This window comes from Serinus canaria, chromosome 1A (assembly GCF_022539315.1).
Source record: "Serinus canaria isolate serCan28SL12 chromosome 1A, serCan2020, whole genome shotgun sequence".
NCBI lineage: Eukaryota > Metazoa > Chordata > Aves > Passeriformes > Fringillidae > Serinus > Serinus canaria.
The window spans coordinates 43,563,601-43,584,398 of NC_066314.1; the positions used below are offsets into that span (position 1 = coordinate 43,563,601).

General features: G+C 41.3%; 1 protein-coding gene across 1 annotated transcript; it reads right to left on the reverse strand.

Moving 5' to 3' along the window:
* Positions 1-8,239: 8,239 nt before the first annotated feature.
* On the reverse strand, positions 8,240-20,585 carry NDUFA12 (NADH:ubiquinone oxidoreductase subunit A12). The gene is made up of 4 exons (XM_009086660.4): positions 20,420-20,585; positions 17,316-17,398; positions 16,263-16,350; positions 8,240-8,510 (listed from the first exon to the last, which is right to left on the reverse strand). The coding sequence occupies exons 1-4, from the start codon at positions 20,506-20,508 to the stop codon at positions 8,330-8,332; spliced, it is 441 nt and encodes a 146-aa protein (XP_009084908.2). The 5' UTR covers positions 20,509-20,585; the 3' UTR covers positions 8,240-8,329.
* Positions 20,586-20,798: the final 213 nt, after the last annotated feature.

Below are 20,798 nucleotides of genomic sequence, written 5' to 3' on the forward strand. Positions count from 1 at the left end.
AATTGAACTATCCAGCACAGCGAGTGAAAAGCTTTTCAGTGCTCTTAGAGGCTTCAGTAAAATGCAAAGACAAAACATTTATGCAACCCATGGGCTAGGGCTTTCTTGACCTACTGTGGCATGGCTTTTGGGGATTAAAATAAGAGAAGTGGGAATTTCAGGCAATGCTGGAGGTGAGAATGGGTCCCCTGTAGACTTAAGATACATAAAGCTAAATAGCTACCAAAAGACATTTACAAGCTTAAGCAAACTCATGTGATAAGCATAAATATTCCTGTGTAACATGCCTATATAAAGGAGCATGTGTTTATTAAACCTATTTAGGAGGGTACTGTCTTTCTTAGAACAGTTTATTTTAATTGATAATTCTTATTTAAATGTTATTTTGACTGAGGCAGAGGGGATGGACAGAAAGGGGAGGACAGAAAGGAGGACAAAATAGTCCTACAAATTCACTCATGGCTCCATGTTAACACTGACAAGCTCAGAAATTATCCAAATGCCTGCTGATGTGTTCTTCTCTTAAAGCCCTGTATGAATAATAACACACAAGTGCTAGTCTAAAGTACTTTTAAACACTTGATTCTAGGTAGCTTAGGGTGGGTGATGCAAGTGTTTTTTTTCCTTAATATCTTTCTGTAACAAGATGCTATTTTGTTAATTGCAGAGCACGAAGGTAATTACACTGTGGAATCGTGGGCTGTGACATGAGGGTGCTCACTCTGGCCAGAGTGGAGTTAGACAAATGCATGGTCAATCATGGCTTGCATTTCTCTGTTGCTGAGTACAAACAACAATTACAATCCTGATTAATAGGAGCTACAAGTACAGATAAGAACCCACTTGGGGTTAAAAGAAACGAAGTTTATTTAGAGTAGTTAGACAAGTTCTACAACACGGGTTAATTGCTGCTCACTGATTTTCTTTTGCAGATACATCATTGCCCTCACAGGCTGGGTTTGGAGCATCCAGTCAGTGCTTCACCACAATAGACGCATTCGCTGGTTTTGATGTTTGCTTTTTGAAAACCAGTTTGTGCTTTTCTTCAGGTGCCAGACACAAGCCTGCAGCCATAGCACAGGTGAGTAGGTGGCAGGGCTACTGCCAGCCCCCTGTAGCGGTAAGGTGGCTGTTACAGGGGTGAGTTTCACAGCAGTTATTTGCTGTCCTTTCTTTTGTAAGCTGCAGTGGTGAGTGGCAAGCAGCAGAGAGGACTGTGCTTTGGAGAAGCTTTCCAGCTCTGAGGAGGAAGGCTGTTATTAGCACAGAGTTGATAGATGATCTAACAATTGTTTGGATCCAAGTGAAAGGGTGGCACCTTGCCAGGAGGACAGATTTGTTGGGGGTGAAGGGTAAACAGAGTCAGGTATCCACTTCCCATCTCTGTGCTTTGTGGGGGAGTGGTTGCTGTGGGCTTGTGTGAGCCACAGCAGGGACAGCGCATGCAGATTCAGCTGCAATGGGTAACACAACTCCCCAGTCACTGGGCAAAGCTGGGCGTTAGATTTGGAATTAATCTCTGTGCCTGTGTTTTGTTGTTACAGATATAAAGAACCCCAGAGAACTGCAGAAGAGCAGAGCAGACAGCCTTGGTCCTGAGCCCAGGGCTGCAGTCTCCTGAGCAGCCCTTCCCGGGGCAGGCACAGCCCTGCCCGCAGCCAGTGCTGGGTCCCCAGCCTAGAGCACCCACACATGCACCTGCCTGAGATTGACTGCCAGTTTTGCAACCCACTTAGATGAGTGCAAAGAAAAATATCCATCATCAATTTAATTCTTCATTCAGTTCTCATAATTGGTTACAGCAAGTGATAGTTGGGCGTTGAATTAATTTTTGCCCTCTCAAGTTCTGTCCTTTAAAATGTGTCAAAAGTCATGCTGCTGTTTGCTGCAGTTTTAAGTGATCCTGGAAATATCAGCTTCTGTTGCTGCTTTTCAAATCCTAAACTTCAATGGTTAATTCAAGCTTTGAAAACTCAAAGACTAACAGCTGTATAAGGAATTTTTTGAAGGAAAAAATCAATCAGAAAAAAATCAATCAGAAATTATTTGAAGTCTATCATTTGAAGTCTTTTGGAAAGAGTTTCAAGTTGATTTCAAATTAACTTTTGCTGTCAGTATTTACAGCAACAGTACTCCAGGACAGAGAGACCCAAACTGAAAAATCTTATTAATTAAAATGCAACCAGATTCCACTGGAGGGGAATGCAAACTAAATAGCAGGAGTTAAAGGAAAGCCAGGCAGATTTTGGAGGTAGATGGCCACCATGACTTCCAGGTGCTGGGCAGAGCCCTTGGTACCACCAGCACCTTGCCCTGTCCATGCAACAGAAGAAAGGCAACACAAATCCCTTGTTGACCTCTGTTTCTATTTCCAGACTAGCTCTTCTGCTTTAGATTCACATTATTAATGGTCTCTCTGAGGCACAGACATCCAGAAATTAGGCTTTGCTATACCCAGAAGGCCAAGAGCACTGCCAAGAGTGGGCACCTGATTTAGACTCATGGTGCCAAGGCTCAGTTTGAGATTCAGAGGTGATGTCCCCCTTCAGAGGCAGAGGTGTCTCTGTCTCTCTGTGCTGAGTGGACCAAGCCACTTGTAGGCCAGGTGCCAGAGAGATGTGGAGGTCAGACTGAAGATGTTCAAGGTCAAGTGAAGATATGCCAAATAGCATAAATGTCCTTCTTGTGCCGACAGTGATCTTTCTGCTGTGTTGCAGGCTGGTGAGGTGTGTCTGAGGCTCATACATTTATCTTTTTTTTTTTTGGAAAGCAAAGCAGATCCACGAATTCCCCAACATCCAAGGTAAATAAATCCTCTCTTTTTTTTAATGCAGCTGCTTCAAATGAAAACATGCTGTGGTTTTCTTGATTTCTCAGGCCACTGCCAGACACAAGGAAAGTGCCACACACATATTGCTGAATTTAATTTTGCCTCACTGGATTTTTATGGATGGTTACCCTCAAAAAACAAACTATTAATAGGCCTGTGTCTAAATGCTCGACCATGTGAGACTTCATCTGTTACATTCAAGCTGTGTTTTGATAGATTGTTATTCCATTAACTAAAAATCCTTTGGGCTATGAAGGATATAAAACAGTCCTGCAACCACTAGCCCTAAAACTAATACTTAAATATCACAGGGAAAAATTGAGTAGTCCATTAGAGGAGTGGGAAAAGGAATTACATCATAGACAAAGAGAATGAAATAGATATGAATTCAAGCAGTATAAATCAATGAAAAACAAAAATCTTTTGAGCTGTGATCTAAGTGATGCTAATAATACTACATATAATCAAAATAGATTTTGTAACTCTGTTGTTGTCTCAGAGATTAAATTACACTAAAATAAAAATGTAGTTTTGGGGTAATTTAAATAAAGAAAAAGCTAGGCTCCTAAAATTTCAGTTTTCTGCATATCCTTCTTAATGGGAACAAATTCCAAAACAATTTTGATTTTAGAAGCAATTTGTGAAGCTGTCCAATGATCATTGCTCCTGCTCTAAATTCCCAGGCAAAAATTAGCCACTAATTTTCACTCATGCACTCAAACAAAAATTCCTCCTTTATCTCTTCTGCCTTTCCTGGTTTATAGTGCAGGATAAACAAATTTAAATGAAGAAATTAATGATTTTAATTAGCAAGCAAGAAATTTTGATTTGAATATGAGTTTTAAACTGGCATTACATATCTATATAATTTGATTTTAAGAAAGTTTAGCATTCTGTGTTGGAAACTTTGTAATGCAAATTTCCACCTAAATATAATCTTGATTCTAAATGTGGTATTTCTTTTCCTACCTATTTACCCATGCCCATTTGTATATACAGATCTTGATTGGAGTACATGTATTCATGTTCTAATTTTTTTGTACTCTGATAATACTTAAAACCAAAGAAATCATTAGTGAGAACCTGTAAGCAGAGAGGAGATGTATAAATCAAAGTCTTAAAGTGCTTTTTCAAAAAGACTTTAAGCACCAAACCCTCTAATAGATGATTATTACATATGTATATTGTAATACATATTTAAAAAGACATATTTAAAAAAAACAATGTTTTTTCCCTCAAAATCCTGGTTCATTTCTGCCCTTTATGTTTGTTGCCTGTGAACAAAGCTAAGACCACCTGCAAAATTCATCAGCATGGGAAGTGACATTGCTTGGGTTCAAGTGATTGAAAAACATAAGGAAATAGCCAGACCTGGTTTTGGCTCTTCAGCAAAGGGAAGTCTCTGGCAGCTCTGATTTCTTCTGCAGATTGAGCACAGTCCTGCTGGCAGCTGGGTATGGTGCACACAGCAAAGCACTCCCCTTCCTGGCTCCATGCTGGATGTAAGACAGCATCAGCTTTGGCACAAGAGCCTTGCTCTGCTTGGCAACCAGAGGGTGGTGTTCAAAGCCCAGCAGGTCTCCAGGACTCCACACCTGCTGGGCCCTTCCCCACTGACATGGGCTGCTCTGATACCTTGCACTGAGATAGGCTCCCCTTGGTGCAGCCCAGCACCTGCTGCGGGATTTGTGTGAGGAACCTGCAGTGCCATTTAAAGGCTGCCACTTTCGCCCACACCTTGAAGTTCCCGCTTTTGTACAGGCCTTGTAAGCAGCATGTGAAAGCAGAGCCTTTAGATTTGCAGGTTTTAACCTCTAAGTAAAGCAAGATCTGTTCCCTCTCTCCCCACCAGCTGCCACCAGAACAGGCCCCACAGAATTAGTAAACCAAAGGTTTCACTCTGAATGCATCACAGCTGTGGAAAACAGATACTTCAGGTTTTGGGGCTGATGACTTCCAGCTCTATTCAAAATAATTGCCCCTGTAATTCCAATCAAGACTGCTTCCCAACACCAGCTTTAGCAGGAAACATCCCAAAAACTGAAGCCTGAAGTTAGATGACATAGAAATACGAGTTGGTGAATATTTGAGTGCTCTCAGTGTGCCCTCAAGGAGCCAGCTGGGCACAGTGTGCAGGAGTCAGTAGCATGGCACTAGTTGGACGGGAAGTGACAAGGCCTCCTGCCCTCTCCTTTCAGCATCCTTAAATGCCCGAGGATGTCCCTGCCTGTCAAAGATTTCTCCTCTTGCTGTAGCTGGAATGGTTATGAGATGGTCTCCTGAAGCTCTTTCACCACCGTTCTCTGCTCCAACATGTCCTGAGCAGTTTCAGCTGAGAGGCAGCAGGGAGGCAGGATGCAGAGCCCCATGGAGGGAAGGGCACCGTGCCAACACACAGGGCTGGGCTGAGCGTGCTGGGGGCACAGCAAAAGCCTGCAAGGCAGCTACAGCAAAGAGCTGCTCAGGACCCTGGGGATGTGGAAAGCTACTGGTACAGGCACAATTTCAAAATAAAAAGTGTGTTTCAGCTGCTGCTCCTGGAAGAGGTACCTATCTTCTTAATGAGTCTGTTCCCATATCAGAAATTTGTTTCTTTTAAAACTCACATTTCATGCAAGAGGAATATTTCTGTCAGTGCTTCAGTTGTACTTGCTTAAAGACACTGCTGTGACCCTTGGCTAGCTTGGCATTCAAAACATCATTCAGACCAGAGAGCAACTGAACCTGGATACTGAGGCAGATGTCATGAGCAAAGGTGAACTTCCGTACCTGAATGAGGTTGCGGATAAAAAGACTGAATTGCAGAAGCATTTGCAGAAAGCCCAGAGGAAGACCACTGATTCTTCTGCTTATGCTTTATTTCCTGTATGTGCCTTGTGCAATCTACCTTGGAGGAGCAATGGTACAAGACATGTCACTAAAATGTTGCATTTAAAATCCAGCATTTGCTGGTTAAAGCAGAATGAGCAGGTTTCTGTCCTCTCCAGAAATGGGATTGATGATATTTTCTAAACCAAGCTACTGAATCCTAGACTTGCTTGCAGGCCAGGAGGACATGCTAATTTTTCTTTCTGTGTAGCACTGCTGCACACATAGTTGTTCAAAACTGTTTGCTACCTCAACATTTCTGATCCAGATGACAGCAAAATGACAAACAGGCTGAGATCTCTTCTTTCAGCATGGAACATGTAGGAAGAGTTAATTCCTATCCCTAAGTACAGAATCTCATTCCCAAATGTACCTCCTGATGTGTGTTTAGGATGCAGTCCAAAAAGCCACAGGACAAAGGAAGAGGAATGAAATTGGTAAAAAAACGCATTAAGGAGAATAGAGGCAAAAAAAAAAAAAAAAAAAAAGAGTTAATTTCTCTACCTGTGCTTGAGCCCACAGGACTTGTATAGATGAGTGTTAGTGATGAAGCTCTCCACTGGCACCAGGGCAAACTTTGTTCCTAAGGTCAAATAATCCATCAAGATAAAAATGTTAAACAAGTCCTTTCCACTTTTGCCACTCAGTATGGTTCAAATTGCTTTTCAGCTGTGCCCTGTGCTTTTGCTGGCTAAAGTACATTAAACATTATCCTTTTCTAATTAGACAGGTTAGGAGATGTTGGTGCTACTTCCTACTAATTTAAAGAGTAGAACTAATTAAAAGAAATTAAAGCTAAAACCCCCACCTCTAAACAGTCAATTAATCCAGAATTTGATGTAATAAGGAAGGATACAACTGAGGGTTAAGTAACCCAGTCAGATGGGCATGCAAAGGAAAATCAGCCAGTGTGGAGTCAGTGGTGCAGTCTGGGGGCTACTGGGGAGCAAAGGTTAATTCTTCTTGACAGGCAATTGCAAGCATGTAATACATCCAACCCCTTCTCAGCCATCTTTAACAACCATTCCTGCAAGTCATTACACTGAGTGTAATTGCCAAGGGCTGGCAGCGGGGTCTGCAGGAGCCTCTGTGGGGAGAGGATGCAGCCAACGTGGCACAGGGCAGGGCTCAGTCCGGCTGCCAAACGTGGGCACCTCTGGGAAACAGGATTTGAGGTGGGGCAAAAAAAATATTGCAGAGGCAGAGGATGGAAGGAAGGAAGAAGTGGACAGCAGTCACCTGAACACCAAATTGAAAGTGGGAGGAGGGTGAGGAGGTGCTGCCAGAGCTGAGATTCCTGGCAGCCCCAGGAGGTATCCACAGCAGCCAGCAGGCATTTCCCAAACAGGACTCTCAGCCTGTGGAAAACCCATACTGGCTTTATTCAAAAGGACCGCAGCTCATTAAGAGGAGCCAGGCTGAAGAAGGGGCAGGAACAGCAGAGCCCACAACATCTGTTAGAGACTGACCACCATTCCCTGAGGGGGAGGCAGAGGAGTCAGGAATGAAGTAATAGGAAGGGAGGGTGGTGTTTTACTTTGTTTCTTACTATGCAGTTTTATTTGGCAATAAATTAAAGTCTCTTTTGCTCTCAATGGTAACTGGCAAGCACTCTTCCCATCTTTCTCAACCCATGAAGTTTCCCTTTTCTTCCCCAACCAGCTGAGATGCTGGGGTGAATGAGAGGCTGGGTGGGCACACCTCCCATCAGTTATCCACAGAGTAGAGCATCAGGTACAGGAAGCCTTGGAGAGGGCAAACTTGGCTAAAATACATAAGCAGACTGGGATAAAAGTCAACCATTAGCAAGACACAGAAAAAAGCCACAGCCCCAATCAACTCTTTCAAACATGAACTTGCCACCTTCTCATTTTTGAGACTGGGTTCTGGCACATTTTACCTCTCTACCTCCTAAAAAGGTGTGCAATATTGGACTTCCAAAGACCTTTAAAAATCTTGACACAAGAGAGCAAACAGTCCATCTCAAACCCTTATGAGAACATCCTGCACAGCAAAAGAGATTTTTGTGACAGAGGGCCCTCTTCTTATGGCTGAGTTCCCTGATGGGTGAGATGTCATTTGATTCATGTAGCCTCACAAGTTTTATATTATGTTTCATTGCTGGAACACAGCAATGCATTTTGCATACTCATGCACATACTTAGGAACACTTTATGAATGAAAACTGTAATCCTGACTGGTCAAACTACACTAAGTTGTTTTATAAAAATTTATAGAGATGGCTTCCCAAATAGTACATGAAGAGTGCATTATCTACCATGCAGAGACAGTAAAAGGAGGATGATAAAGATGAGAAATCTGTATTTCAAAAGCATATTTATATTCTGCTGAATGAAACAAATATGAGTAACTATCACAGGAATGGTTATGCTCAAAAGAGTTAGAGAGCTGCTTATGTGAAGACAGGACACTGACAATATGAGAAAAAGCACAATATCTTGATGAGATTAAGACTTATCATGTATTCCAAAATTTTCTCACTTGTTTCCCTGCCCCAAATTCAACAAATTAAACTACAAATACTATAGGAGGCTTTTATTCCGAAGAAAACCAGTGAAAACACAATTTACACTGAAAGCCCAGGCTAGACAAGTCACGTTGTTGCTGCTGTTATTTGCTGGCTGGTTTAGGTGGGATCCACTCGTGTATCTTCTTGCGAGTAGTAGAGTAAGGCACATACTGCTCAGGAGTGCCACTCACATTGAATTTATGGTTCTCCCAGATAAATTTACGAGCAACTGGTGGATGAGTAGTTGGAGGGTCATCAGTCATTGAGTGCAGCCAGCCATGCCTTAAGAGGAAAAAGACACATTGTTATTAAGGAACATCACAGGATGTCTACCAAGCCTATCTCCTGACTCCCACGGGTCCTCCTCTGAAGAGACACTAAGTATTTATTCTGAGAAGGGGAAAAATATAATTTAATCCAGTGTGACTCTGAATGAGACTACAGGATATTGACTTTAATTAGTTTCACAAGCATAACTGATAAGTAACAGTTCTGCCTCCAACCAACTGAAAGCACACCTAAGTTCAAATTTCCTGTTCCTTTGTACACTCAGTATTTGGGCAGAGTTTGTTGTCACTTGTTTGTGCAGCCTTCACTAGGCAGCCAGGTTAAGGCAGGCACTACAAATGACAAAACCACGATGCTTGGTTTTGTTGCCTGGGCTTTTTCTTTGTTAGGTTATGGCGATTTGTTTTGTTTTCAATTACCAGAAGCCTACACTGCACAACAATTTCAATGCCACTTTCAAAGCATACATGAGGCTGCCACTGGGATACAGATTATTGGTGTAAGTACACCTAAAACAAGCACATAAATATTTACTGCCTGGAAACACAATGATTAATACCAAACAGTAATGAGGTAATTACCAAGTGATTCCAGTGATTAGCCTTTACCTATGAACTAAATGTCAATCTTTCTCTGTGCAAGCAACAGTCATGATCAAGCAAAGCATTTTCCCTAACAATCTACTCAAACACTGCAGCACAGACCAACTGAATTGATTACATCCCTTTTCTATTTCAGTGCCTGAAGCAACTTTCAAATATCAATTACATTTTAATTATCTGTCAGTTTACATGTACTTCATACTGTGTGCAGTTATGACAAAAGTAAGGTTATGACATTTTTGCAAGCTTATGTATTTTTTTACTGAGGTAGAATTAAGGAGATTTCTGCTAATCAGCTTTTGCAAAGACTTGACCTAAAAATATGAAGTCCTCTTTTCTAGTTCTATTAGAAAACCTAAAAAATTGCATCTTCAGCCCTTAGCAACAAATCCAGTGCACTTCATTTATACAGCAAAACAAAACCATGATAAAAGTGAGAAATAGACTGACAGGTATATTCTAAATCCAAAGAGCTCTACAGAAGGTTGGTAATCTTTTCAAATTGCTTCCTGACATGTATTTAAAAAAAAAAAAAAAGAAAAAAATTTCACAACTTTTGCTATAACTTTAGTACAAAAATTTCACTTTAAAAAGTATCAGCCTAAATTTTTTTTTTCTAGAAGTAAAAAGCAAACAAAACCCCCAAATTAAAGCCAGACATTGTAGGAATAAGGGCTGCCTGGAAACTGGCTTGAATATAAAATAAGATGGAACCATAAGACCATTTAAAACTAAGAAGAAAAAACTGTTTAGAGGCAAAGAACAACTTCCTGTGGGAAAAATTATCCACTTTGGAGTCTGGAAGTTACACACAAGAGTATAATGCTCTTCCTCTCTCCACCCTCATTTGTAAATCTAGTCTCATTCAAAGTATACATTTTGCACTGCTTTTACTGAAAAAAAAAAAAAAGATAAATGGCTAACAATTTCTGTCTGGATAAAGGTGGGCCCATAGCACTACTATCACGATGTGGCCTGATGATACAGGATCAGATCTTGCTCAGTTTTAACCCTGGTGTTTTTAACCAGCCTCTGAAATGCCCTGGCCACACCACACAAAGGTCTCACCTTGGGCGAACTCTCTTGCCCGATTCACACGTGTCAGAATAATTCTGTGTACTTCTGTGCTTCACATCACCTCAGGTATCATGAGGCCTCATGACAGCCTGCATCAAGGTTAGCAGAAACACTGCAAAAAAGCTATCTTGACAGAGGAGGGATCCTGTGCTCACACCCAACAAGCTCTCCATTGCTAACACAGAGTTGTGGCATGAGAGGGCAAAAGAACAGTCCCTTCTGCTTATACTGACTCAAGGACTGCATTCCAAAATGCTTTGCAGTATCACTCCAGAGGAGCCCCAGCTTTTCAAAATTGCTTACTGTAACATATACTGGCTTTGGCCAGGACAGAGTTAATTTTCTTTTTAAAAATAAAAATTAAGGCTCTTGTTGTAATGTGCAAGGGATATTACTAAAGTAAATTTAACTCTTATGTGCCTGTGCTGCTTTGGGCTAAGATAGAGTTAATTTTCCTCACAGTGGCTGGTATGGGGCTGTGTTTTGGGTTTGTGCTGAACACAGGGCTGATAACACAGAAATGTTTCTGTTACTGCTGGGCAGGTGTTCCACAGAGCCAAGGCCTTTTCTGCTTTCTGCACTGCCATGCTGTCAGGGAGACTAGGGGTGTATGGGATACTGGGAGGAGACTCAGTCAGAACAGGTGACCCCAACTGCCCAAAGGAATATTCTGTACCACATGGCATCATGCTCAGGATATAAAGTAGGGGAAAGAAGGAGGTAGAAGGAGATGTTTGGACTGATGATATTTATCTTCCCAAGTCACCATTATGCGTGACGGAGCCCTGCTCTCCTGGAGATGGCTGAACACCTGCCTGTCCATGGGAAGCAGTGAATGAATTCTTGTTTTGCTTTGCCTTTGTGCAACTTCTGCTCTCCCTGTTGAACTGGGCTTATCTCAACCTGTGAGTTTTCTAGCCTTTTCCCTTCCAGTTCTCTCCCCAGTCCCACTGGAGGGGGAGTGAACAAGCAGCACTCTCGGGCTTGGAGTCTGGCTGGGGTTAAACCATGACATAGGCAACTTAGAGCACACAAATGTTCACCTAGTGATGCTCCTGGTAACAGAGGGTAAGGATCCTGCACAAAAATCCCTATTTAGGCAATGTCATCACGCCTCACTATCCTCATGCTCCCCAAGAGCCAGGCCACACCACCAGGACAGACAAAAACTTGTCAAACAGAAATCCTGTTACAAAGGCCCTGAAAGACAGGCTGCAGCAAGCACAGCACTAGAATTGTATTAATGCTCAGCTACAATCAGCTACATTCCAAGCTTGTGTGATGTCTGCTACTTCTGTCATTACAAGTGAATTGTCACACATTCATTCCTTGAAACATCAGAAAAGTTTCACAATAGCATTTAACAGAGTAGCTTCACCTGTCATTTAAACTTTTTTGCAGCTTCTAAAGACTAAACCAATAAAATCTTTTAAAATACAGTATTTTTGAGTAATTAATATCTTTGGGTTTAAGATTTTTCTGGATTTCTATGACATCAACATGAAACCAGGCTTAAATTTAAATAGAACAGAAAAACCAATCCTTGAATCACATTTTGTCACTGGAAAGTAAAAGTAAAATTGCTCACTGACAAGACAAGCCAGTACAGTCACAGGCATTGAAAAACATGAAGAAATTTCAAAAGTTTGTTTAGATAATCAGTCCACTATGAATTAGGCTTATATTTAGGAGTTTCAGGGCTTAACCTGGTCACAAAAGATTCCCCTTAGAAGCACATGTGACTTACAAAAGCATTTTGCTTTGCAGAGTCTGTTCTCTCAAACAAAAGCTCCCACTCTCCACTTAAAATCTTGAAAACTTTATTTTGGGAAGACTTTCCCCTTGACACCTGCCTCAAAGAATCGTTCGAAGCTCTGAAATCTCAGACTCTACCCCCAGATGCTCAAGAAAAGCTTTTTATGCACTACATTGAACAGCATGAATAAAGAGATACAACATCCTGCAGATGGCCAGATTTCTATACAAACTCTGCCTATAAATCCATCATGGAGAAAAAAAAGATTCAAAAGCAATTAATGACTGAAAACCTACAAAGAAGCAGACAACTTGCACAGAGCACAGAAAAATCAGGATGATGCAAGCAGCTCTGAAGAGGCTGAAGAAGCTTCCAAAATCAGTGAACAGTCACGAGGAAGCAGACTGAGGCCAGCAAAGCCTTTGCACTTTTTCTTGCATGAATGGATAAAAGACACCTCAAAGTATCTTCAAAAGCTCTCAAGACTATGTAGATTTTTTTCCAAAGTTTTAACAAATATTCAAAAGCAAGTAGATTTCAAATTGAAGCTACAAGGGACTGGAGCCAATTACGTGATGTACAAGCTGTCAAACAAGAACTGATGCTACACAAATTCAGCAGCCACTACCATATGTGCATCTGCAAGGTTCAGGCACAGCCTGTGCCAGCTCACCATGTTTGCCAACTTGTTAACAGCCCCTTTTTGCCACACGTTAACCATGCTGCAATGAGACAAGAGAAATTAAGAGGTGGGTTCAGGTCATAGGGCAGAGAAGGAAAAAGGGATAACAAATGTGTTTATTTGTTTACCATGGGAGATAACTTTAATTTCTCATGCAAGTTACTACACCACAGCAATGAGATGGCATCCAATTTACCTGAAAACACCAAATTAGCATTTAATAGAGCTATAAAACCCCACAAATTTATTGTGAAGCTACTAGAAGGATGGAAGTTTTTCCAATCCCCTCTTTTTCTGTTCAACCCTTCTGTTTGTTTTCTTTGAAGGCAAACTTGAAAAGCAGCATTTTTACAGGAGAATTGCAAATTTCCTTACATTTTCTAGTGTGCTGGCACTTTAAGTCTGAGGTGCTACATTTCTCCCTGTCAGATCAACTAAAGAGGATGCAGACTACTAAACTGAAGGTAAATTTGCAATACTTCACTATATGAAGTAAACACTCCTGGAGCTCCTTCCAAAGATGTCGGATTTGTATCATAAAAAAATTAACCTCAAAGTACAGGACACACACCACAAATACACGGGACAGTCCTGGCAAAATGAAGAGCCCCCTACAAAAGGAAAAACTATTCTGAAATTACAGCTCTTCTTTTCCCACAGGATCATACTGAAAGAGTATTTATTTTTAATGAGTATGTACACTTACACCACTTGTCAATTTGTTTGTTCAAAGTATTTGGCCAAAATGCAAACCGAGGTACATTACACCAGAAATACAATAAACAAATAGCTTAAACATAGGCCAAGGATTAGTGATGCTGCAATGGAGACATCCATGAAAACACAAACCAGAGTCCCCACAGACATTGCTATAAACGGATTTAACTTCTATTGTTTATACCTTCACAGAACACACCCGATCTGTGTGCTCAAAAATGGAAGCACTGAGTTCCTGCAAAACAACACTGACTAGGAAGAGACAAAATAAGTATTTGGTTTCACTCACTGTCTAAAAGTGAAAAAGATTCATTTGTGTAGGGGAAAAAAAAAAGTCAAAATATCTTGTAAAGCATTACAAGAAGATTAATATTTGTCATTCCCAAGGCAAGTATTAAAGAATTTTTTAAAAAACCTAATTAACTTTTCTCCAACAAAATAGGTACCAACATAAATAACAACTAAATCAGAATAAACCACAAGCCTACATATTCTAGTGTGGAAACATTTCTTAAAAGCAACAGTCTCGATTCCCTGGAGTGTAGACATAATGTCAAAACAACACCCTGATTTCCTTTAGACTGTACCATTTCAGCAGATCCGTTGTCAGAAGATATTACATCAATTATTTCAGAACACTGAAAATACTCAGTAGCTGCTAAAGTGGTATAAAAATGTTATTACATATAAGGTGATTTTCTTGCTGCTTTTTCTTTTTCTCTAGTATCTGAGAGAAGGTAAAGGGTAGTATTTTCTTCCAGTTGTTTCCAGAACTTTTCAACATACCAAAATGCTTTTTTCCAATTCATCATGCATGAGCTTCACTTGATTGTACTTGAACAATCATTCACATTCTACAACCCTGAAGGCACAAAACTTACAGCAAGAGGATAAAACTGCATACCCACAGAACTTCATTGAGCTGAGCTAAATTAACTGAATTCCAGAGTAAAAACATCAGTGTTTAGAAGAAGCATTCAGATCACACCCACCTCTAACAGCAGCACTTTAAATACTTCCCAGCTGAGCCAAGGAATGGCAAACATGTATCCTACTATTATACTATGGATTAATTAGTTTCTTTGTTAGTATAAGTAATTTCACACAGTTTAATTTATTTCCAACAAATTTCTGGGTCCAAAATAACCACTCATTACCTGTTGCACAATTCTAGTGTTACACTGACAGCAGGTTGTACAAAATATTGTCAGTCTCAATTCAGAACTCTATGCCATGTTAAAAATTTAAGGCAGTATAGCACCAGATAAAAATTTTTAAAAAGTCTTAAAAGCCAGCATTTATTCCCAGTGAAAATATTTCTATTTTTAAAGATGTCTGTATGGCAATACACATCAGTGATTTAGATGTGTCACAAAACTAGGATTCCTACATAAGAATTAACACGTTATCATGGGACAAACAAATTTATCAGCAAGAAACACCATCCCCCTCCTTATCACCCCAGCCCCAAAAATCCCCAAATCCACAAACCTGACTGGTACTGCACAACTTGGAACACAAGACTGTTCACCCTTTTGTGCCTCATTACACTTACCAGTCTTGAAAATAATGAAATCTTTACTGCTTCTTTTAAAGGAATTTTTTCCACATTGATAGGAAAACAAGTTTTTCTACCTCATTAATTTCTGTGAAGTAAACAAGCTACTTAACCCTTGAAACATCACTTTGATTCTTAGGAAGAAACCCTTTAGGGGTTTCTTTGAGGTCTGTAAAGAGGCAACAAATATCCCATAAACACAAGCAAAGAAAAAAAAACCAAAATAAAACCCAAAACCTCTGTGAAACAAAATCTGTGCCTCAAAATAAAGAAAATCTTAAAACCTAGCACTGTCTAATAGTGGATAACAGCCAGAACCAAACAACAGTTATGCAGAGAGAAAGGCACATCCTGGTGTGGGAGATTCTAATGTCACTTCCAAAAACAATGGCATTCAGTTCTCCCCAAATAAGATAGAAAAAAGCATTAACCACATTAAACATAATAATATAAGGCTGGGAGAGCTTGAAACAAAATTGACCAGCTAGAGAGTCTACTCACACACTCCTCAAATGTTCCAGTGAGAGCCACAGTTTAGGAGATTTTATGATCAATCCCAGCCTTGGCACAGAACATTTGTCACAGGAGTAATAGAAACCAGTGTTGTCTCAGTCTACCCTAACACTTCTCTCTTGATGTCACCTTTTGCTGCTTTGTGGATGAAGTGCTACTCCTGCTCCTTAAGAACTACATAGAGATTTTTTTACCAGTATGCACTAGTACTTTCATGGTGTGAGCTTTCTAGGAAAACAAAAAAAGGGGTCAAGAGCTGTGGCCAGAGACCTCCTGGAACTCAAGGCTGTACAGAATTATTACTGAAATGCATTAATAGAAAACAAAACCTCAATAAAAATTAATAGTCAAGTAGCAGTCAACATATGGAGTATCCTGGCACTTTAATGTTTACTACCACATCAGTGTATATAAATTGAAACAATTATGCTGTTAGTGGCTGCGGGTTAAGGAATGTTGTTCCACCATTGCCATATGTTCCTTAGGTTCTTGCTTATGACGGAAATAAATATTTTACTTCTGGTGGCCCAAGGCCTTGCCAAACCATTAACAGGGAATTACAAGTAATAAAGAAAATTAGAAGACTGTTTTTACCTGCTCAATCTGGCTGGCAAAATGCTTTTCTCAGTCCAAAAAGCAGTGAGTGCCTCTGCCAGGACAGCAAGCAATAAACATGAATGCAGTTCAATATTAGAAGTGATGAGTCTGAAATCATCTGGTCATAGACAAGACAGCTACAACCATGAAAACTTTTTTTTTAATCTTCAACTTTGTAATATAAGAAAATATCAAGCAATTACACAATTGGTATCTGTTCACATTATTAAGCTAAATAGTTTACCATTCAGGGGGCACCATGCTTCCATCAACTTCCCAAAAGGTATTTTTGCCATTCATTTCCTCAGTATATACAACCCATCTGTGCCGACCTGAAGTAATCAAACAGAAATATCATATTAGCTCAAAAGAATAAATTATTTGCTTATAAAGGAAAGAATTCAGGAACCAAGGAAAAACATTTTGAGTTATAGTATCTACCACAATGGGCACTTATTTTTAAACCAGCAAAGCTTCTATTTTCCAAGACTTCTATATTTTCATGTAGTATTAGATGACTGAATCTAACACTCTCACAAGGTAGGAAATATTGGCTATTGTGTAAATAATGGGAAATAAGAACTTATCAAATTTTCAGACAGAGAAACAGGTTTGGAGTTTTTTTTTCTCTGTTATGAGGACTCTTTTCCAAAAGACACTGCCACTGATAACCTAAGAATAAACTAAATTTCAGCTACACAAAACTACCAAGCAATGTTAACCAGTAAGTGCTTTCCCTGGTTACACTCAAAGTTAACCTGCAGTTAGCTTGGCCTGACCAGTGTGTCAATTGCTTATGTGTCACCTGTGTTGCTTTAGGTGCTGTCTTTTTAAGTACTCAAGAAGCTTGATTTAAAATCCCATTACTTAAGGTAATAGTAATTTTAAGCCAACCTCTGCTCTTCGCCCTGAAGTGGTCATACAAGTAAGTAAAGCTGTGAGGCAGTTTTAAATGTAGTTCTCCTTCTTTCCCCATCTGTTAAACTATCAGCATTTAGGTCAAGGACCAAATTCAACTCTCAATCACATTATCATATAGCTTTACCTACACAGAGACCAGATGACTGGCTTATATTTATCCCATATTCATTGTTTCAGATAGACTGTGTTTTCAAATGAATTGAGGGATGCAACAGAGAAACAGAAGCTGTCAAAGCATTTCTCTAAGTCTAAGACTCACACGAGACAAGTGCAGGGAAGTCAGGCAGGCAAGAAGTTGCATTTCACTAGCAGAAAGCACACAAGCTATGTGGGAGCTGCACAGTTGGCTGGGAGGAATTCACATTAGCACACATACCAAAGAAGTTTCTTTTGTCTTCGTAGTATTTGTTTCCATATTTGTCAATTCCTATCAGATTGCCAGTCTTCAAATCATTGACCCTGTGAATTATCAAAACAACAGTTTCAGTTGGTGTCCTCTCAGAATGAAATTGTGACAGGGGTTTCTTCAGGGTTAGTAAAAATCTGTATACATCTATGCAAAGACACTAAAAAAACCCCAAACTATTCAAACTTATGGATTGCAAAACAATCACCAATTCCTGCAACTAATGTGCCCCCCACTGACAGGATGATAAAAGCCGTAGAAAAAGGCTTTTGGGGACTGTCACTTATTTAGGAGATCATTATAGTAGAAGATAAAGTAACTCTACAAGGTAACAATGTAACGCCCACAAAATCTTAAATACTGTGGGAGTCCCAGAGGCACACGTTGATCCACTCAGTAGGAAATGTTGCCATCCTTCTCAAATATTAGCAGCTACTATTTCAGCCTGAATTGCCATTGCAAGTGGCCACCACTGAAGCAGCACAAGAGACCTCACACGTCTGTGTAGGCAGTAACCTCCAAGAGTGAAAGAGTAATAATATTTTAGGCCATTGCAGCTGCTTGCCAAGGAAATACATGCTAAGCCCTAAACTATAATTGTTACTTTCTTGCTTTTGTATAATTGTGAAAGATCCATGCATTCACACTGCAACTCTGTGAGACTTACACTGACCCAGATAAGGTATATGTGAGTTTCAACTTTTTATATAGAACATATTTTAGCATTATTGTAGAAATCAATCATTAAACTGAGTCTGTGATTAACATTCTAGTGATAAAACCTTAAAATTAATCAAAGTGCTCTTCTCCCTCTATATTTGCAATTTTGCTTTTCTTTTTACTGACATTCATCCCAGGCAGCACTAGATAGGGAAAAGTTTCCTCTCAAAGGTTTTAGTTGTTTGTAGTATTATGCACGCTCTCAACTTAATCCCAAGTGAGAGGAGGAATGTGCTCAGATGAAGTTTTTTTGTTATCTTTTCTCCCAGGGGGCATGAAATTGACAATCATTCCAGCAAGTATTCATTTTAAACCTCTGTGGTGGCAGGCAGAGAAATCCTCTGACACATTCATCTGAAGCATTCAAAGATCTCTGGCTCAACTATACAAGCCTGAGTTCCCAGCTTCAGAAAAAGAAGAGCCATTCCATTGCTGCTCTCCCTTCCTTTTTCCCCTCCCTTTCTCGCAAGTGTTATGTCCTTGTCCTGACTTCATGCCCTGAATACCAGTATCAGACACTAAGACATACTTATGGCTTCCTGAGTATACTTTCCAACCAATTTCACTGAATTTTAAGTAAGGAGAACATTTCCAGTCACAAAGGCTCGTAGTAATTTGACTTCATGGCATATAAATCTTCTGCATCTGCCTCAGTGGAAAACATATAGAGAAAAGCACGGAAATTCAGAGAAACAGTCTCCTGACTTGGGTGAATAATTTTTTTTCCAGTTACCAGTGATCACTTCTTAAAACCAACTGTTGCAAGAAAAAACACCCTTATAACTCTTCCTTTAAACACCACACCTATTCCTTGAGCTGGGAGGGATGACTTAATGGCTTGAAAGGTGAGCAGGAGGCAGCAGCTGTTTGCAGTTGGTGTGGTTATGAGGATCAGCTGTGCCTCCCCAGCCAGTACACCTAACTTCAATCTTCTGGAGGAAAAAAAGGACAGTACTGCCTCCAGTCTTGCCTGCCCTCTTCTGCTGTGAGGTAGAAAGCTGTGAACACAGCCTGAGATCTCAGATTGACAAAAGATCTCTGAGGAGACATTTATTCAGCTGTGCTTAGGAAGAGACACTCTGATGACAGCTAACACTCAAACTGTTCCACACTTTCATTTCCCCAGCTCCATTTCTTCTTGAGAGCTGTCAGAGTAATGGCTACAGCCTGAGAAGGAAAACAAAGTGGAGGTAACAAGCTGGGGGAGGGAGGGGGGGTAGGTGTCTGACACAAAACAGTAGTTATAATAGCAGAAAAGCACTAGCCAGGGAAACCATGTATTGTCTTACTGCTCAACAGGGACTAAATGATAATGATATGAAAATACTGATGAGGCCTGATCAGCACCAGTGTAAAATATTATGGTTAACTCTTCAAAACAGATCAATTTCCTAATACTTTTCCAGGACTAACTATAAAGATAAGACAGGTTACTGACACTGCTGAATTTGGATCACTCACATTTAGACTTCCACCCTCCATTTCATCAAGGATCTGAATGAAAAAAGAGTACCTTTGTAAACCTGATGCTCCTATTTGGGAGCAGCTTCAAGCATGCTGTATCACAATTGAAAAGAATTGTCAGAAGAAAGAGGTGAGATGTGAGTGAGGGAAAAAAAAAAAACCGGGAGAAAGTTTAATTTGGACAAGTGCAAGGTTCTGTAGTTGGGGAATAAAGTACTCAGACATCAATGAAAACAAAGGCTGCAACTTATTTTGCACTAAATACTGCTGGGGCTGGAGGGCATCCAAATCTGAGCATAGGTCAGCGGTGACAATCCACTGCCAAAGAGCAGATGCGGTCTGCAGTTTGAAGCGAATTAGAAGAAACAGAGCCAGTAAGGCAGATGAAGTAATTTTCTGGCTTTAGACCACGGGATTTCAGCAGATGCACGGCTTTCAGATTTGTAGTGTTCAAGAAAGCCACTGCCAGCCTGAGGTGACCCAGAGCGCAGAGCACGACGGTGTAGACAGAAGCACTGAGTGCAGCTACAGCAGACACACGGCTGCGGCAACAGGACTACGGACTGGGGCTGGACACCAGGAGAACCGGCCCGGGCAGCTCAGCATCCAGGAGCCCTGCAAGGTGTCTCAGAAGAGAAAACAGCCACGAGCCTCGCCTGGGGACCGCTCTGAGCCCAGCAGCCGCTGCCGACCGGGACACGCCGCCCTCGGCGGAGCGCAGGGCAGGCGGGGCGGAGCGGGCTCCCCCCGAGGCCTGCCCGGCCCCGCACCGCCCGCCTCAGGCAGCGCCCCCTCACGCCCAGCCCCGCCCGGCCGCCCCTCAAGGTGACCCCGCGGGGCGGCGGTGGCGCAGCGGGAAGGCCCCGCCGCCCGCGCCGGTGCCGCGTTACCTGAGCAGCTGCAGGAATGCGCCTTTGGCGCCGCCGTGGCTGCCGATGTGCTTCAGCGCCCGCTTCAGCACCTGCACGTACTCGGCCATCTTGGGGCGGGCCTTCGCCGCCTCCGCCGCCCCGCCTCCCGCCCGGCCGCCCTCGGCGACAGCGACGGAAACGGAACCGGCAGCGGGATCCGCCTGCGGCCTTCCGTGCGGCCGCTGAAGGGCGTCTGCTGCTGCCGTGGGGACGCCGCGGTTTGGCCTTCAGTGTGCACAGTCTAGATTCCTGTAACAATTGCCTACTGCTTACACGTGAAGGTCAGCAAGAAACAAAGAACTTCAGGATAGGGAGAAAAGCCTCCTTATAATAGAAATGTCTGCGGACATTCCCTTAT

What these genes read in the sequence shown, in the direction of transcription:
- NDUFA12 (XM_009086660.4), bottom strand. Translation starts at nt 20,508, where the DNA reads ATGGCCGAGTACGTGCAGGTGCTGAAGCGGGCGCTGAAGCACATCGGC. An exon ending in GCATTCCTGCAGCTGCTCAG is followed by an intron (nt 17,399 to 20,419) that starts GTAACGCGGCAC and finishes GATAATTCACAG; the next exon opens with GGTCAATGATTTGAAGACTG. An exon ending in AGACAAAAGAAACTTCTTTG is followed by an intron (nt 16,351 to 17,315) that starts GTATGTGTGCTA and finishes TGATTACTTCAG; the next exon opens with GTCGGCACAGATGGGTTGTA.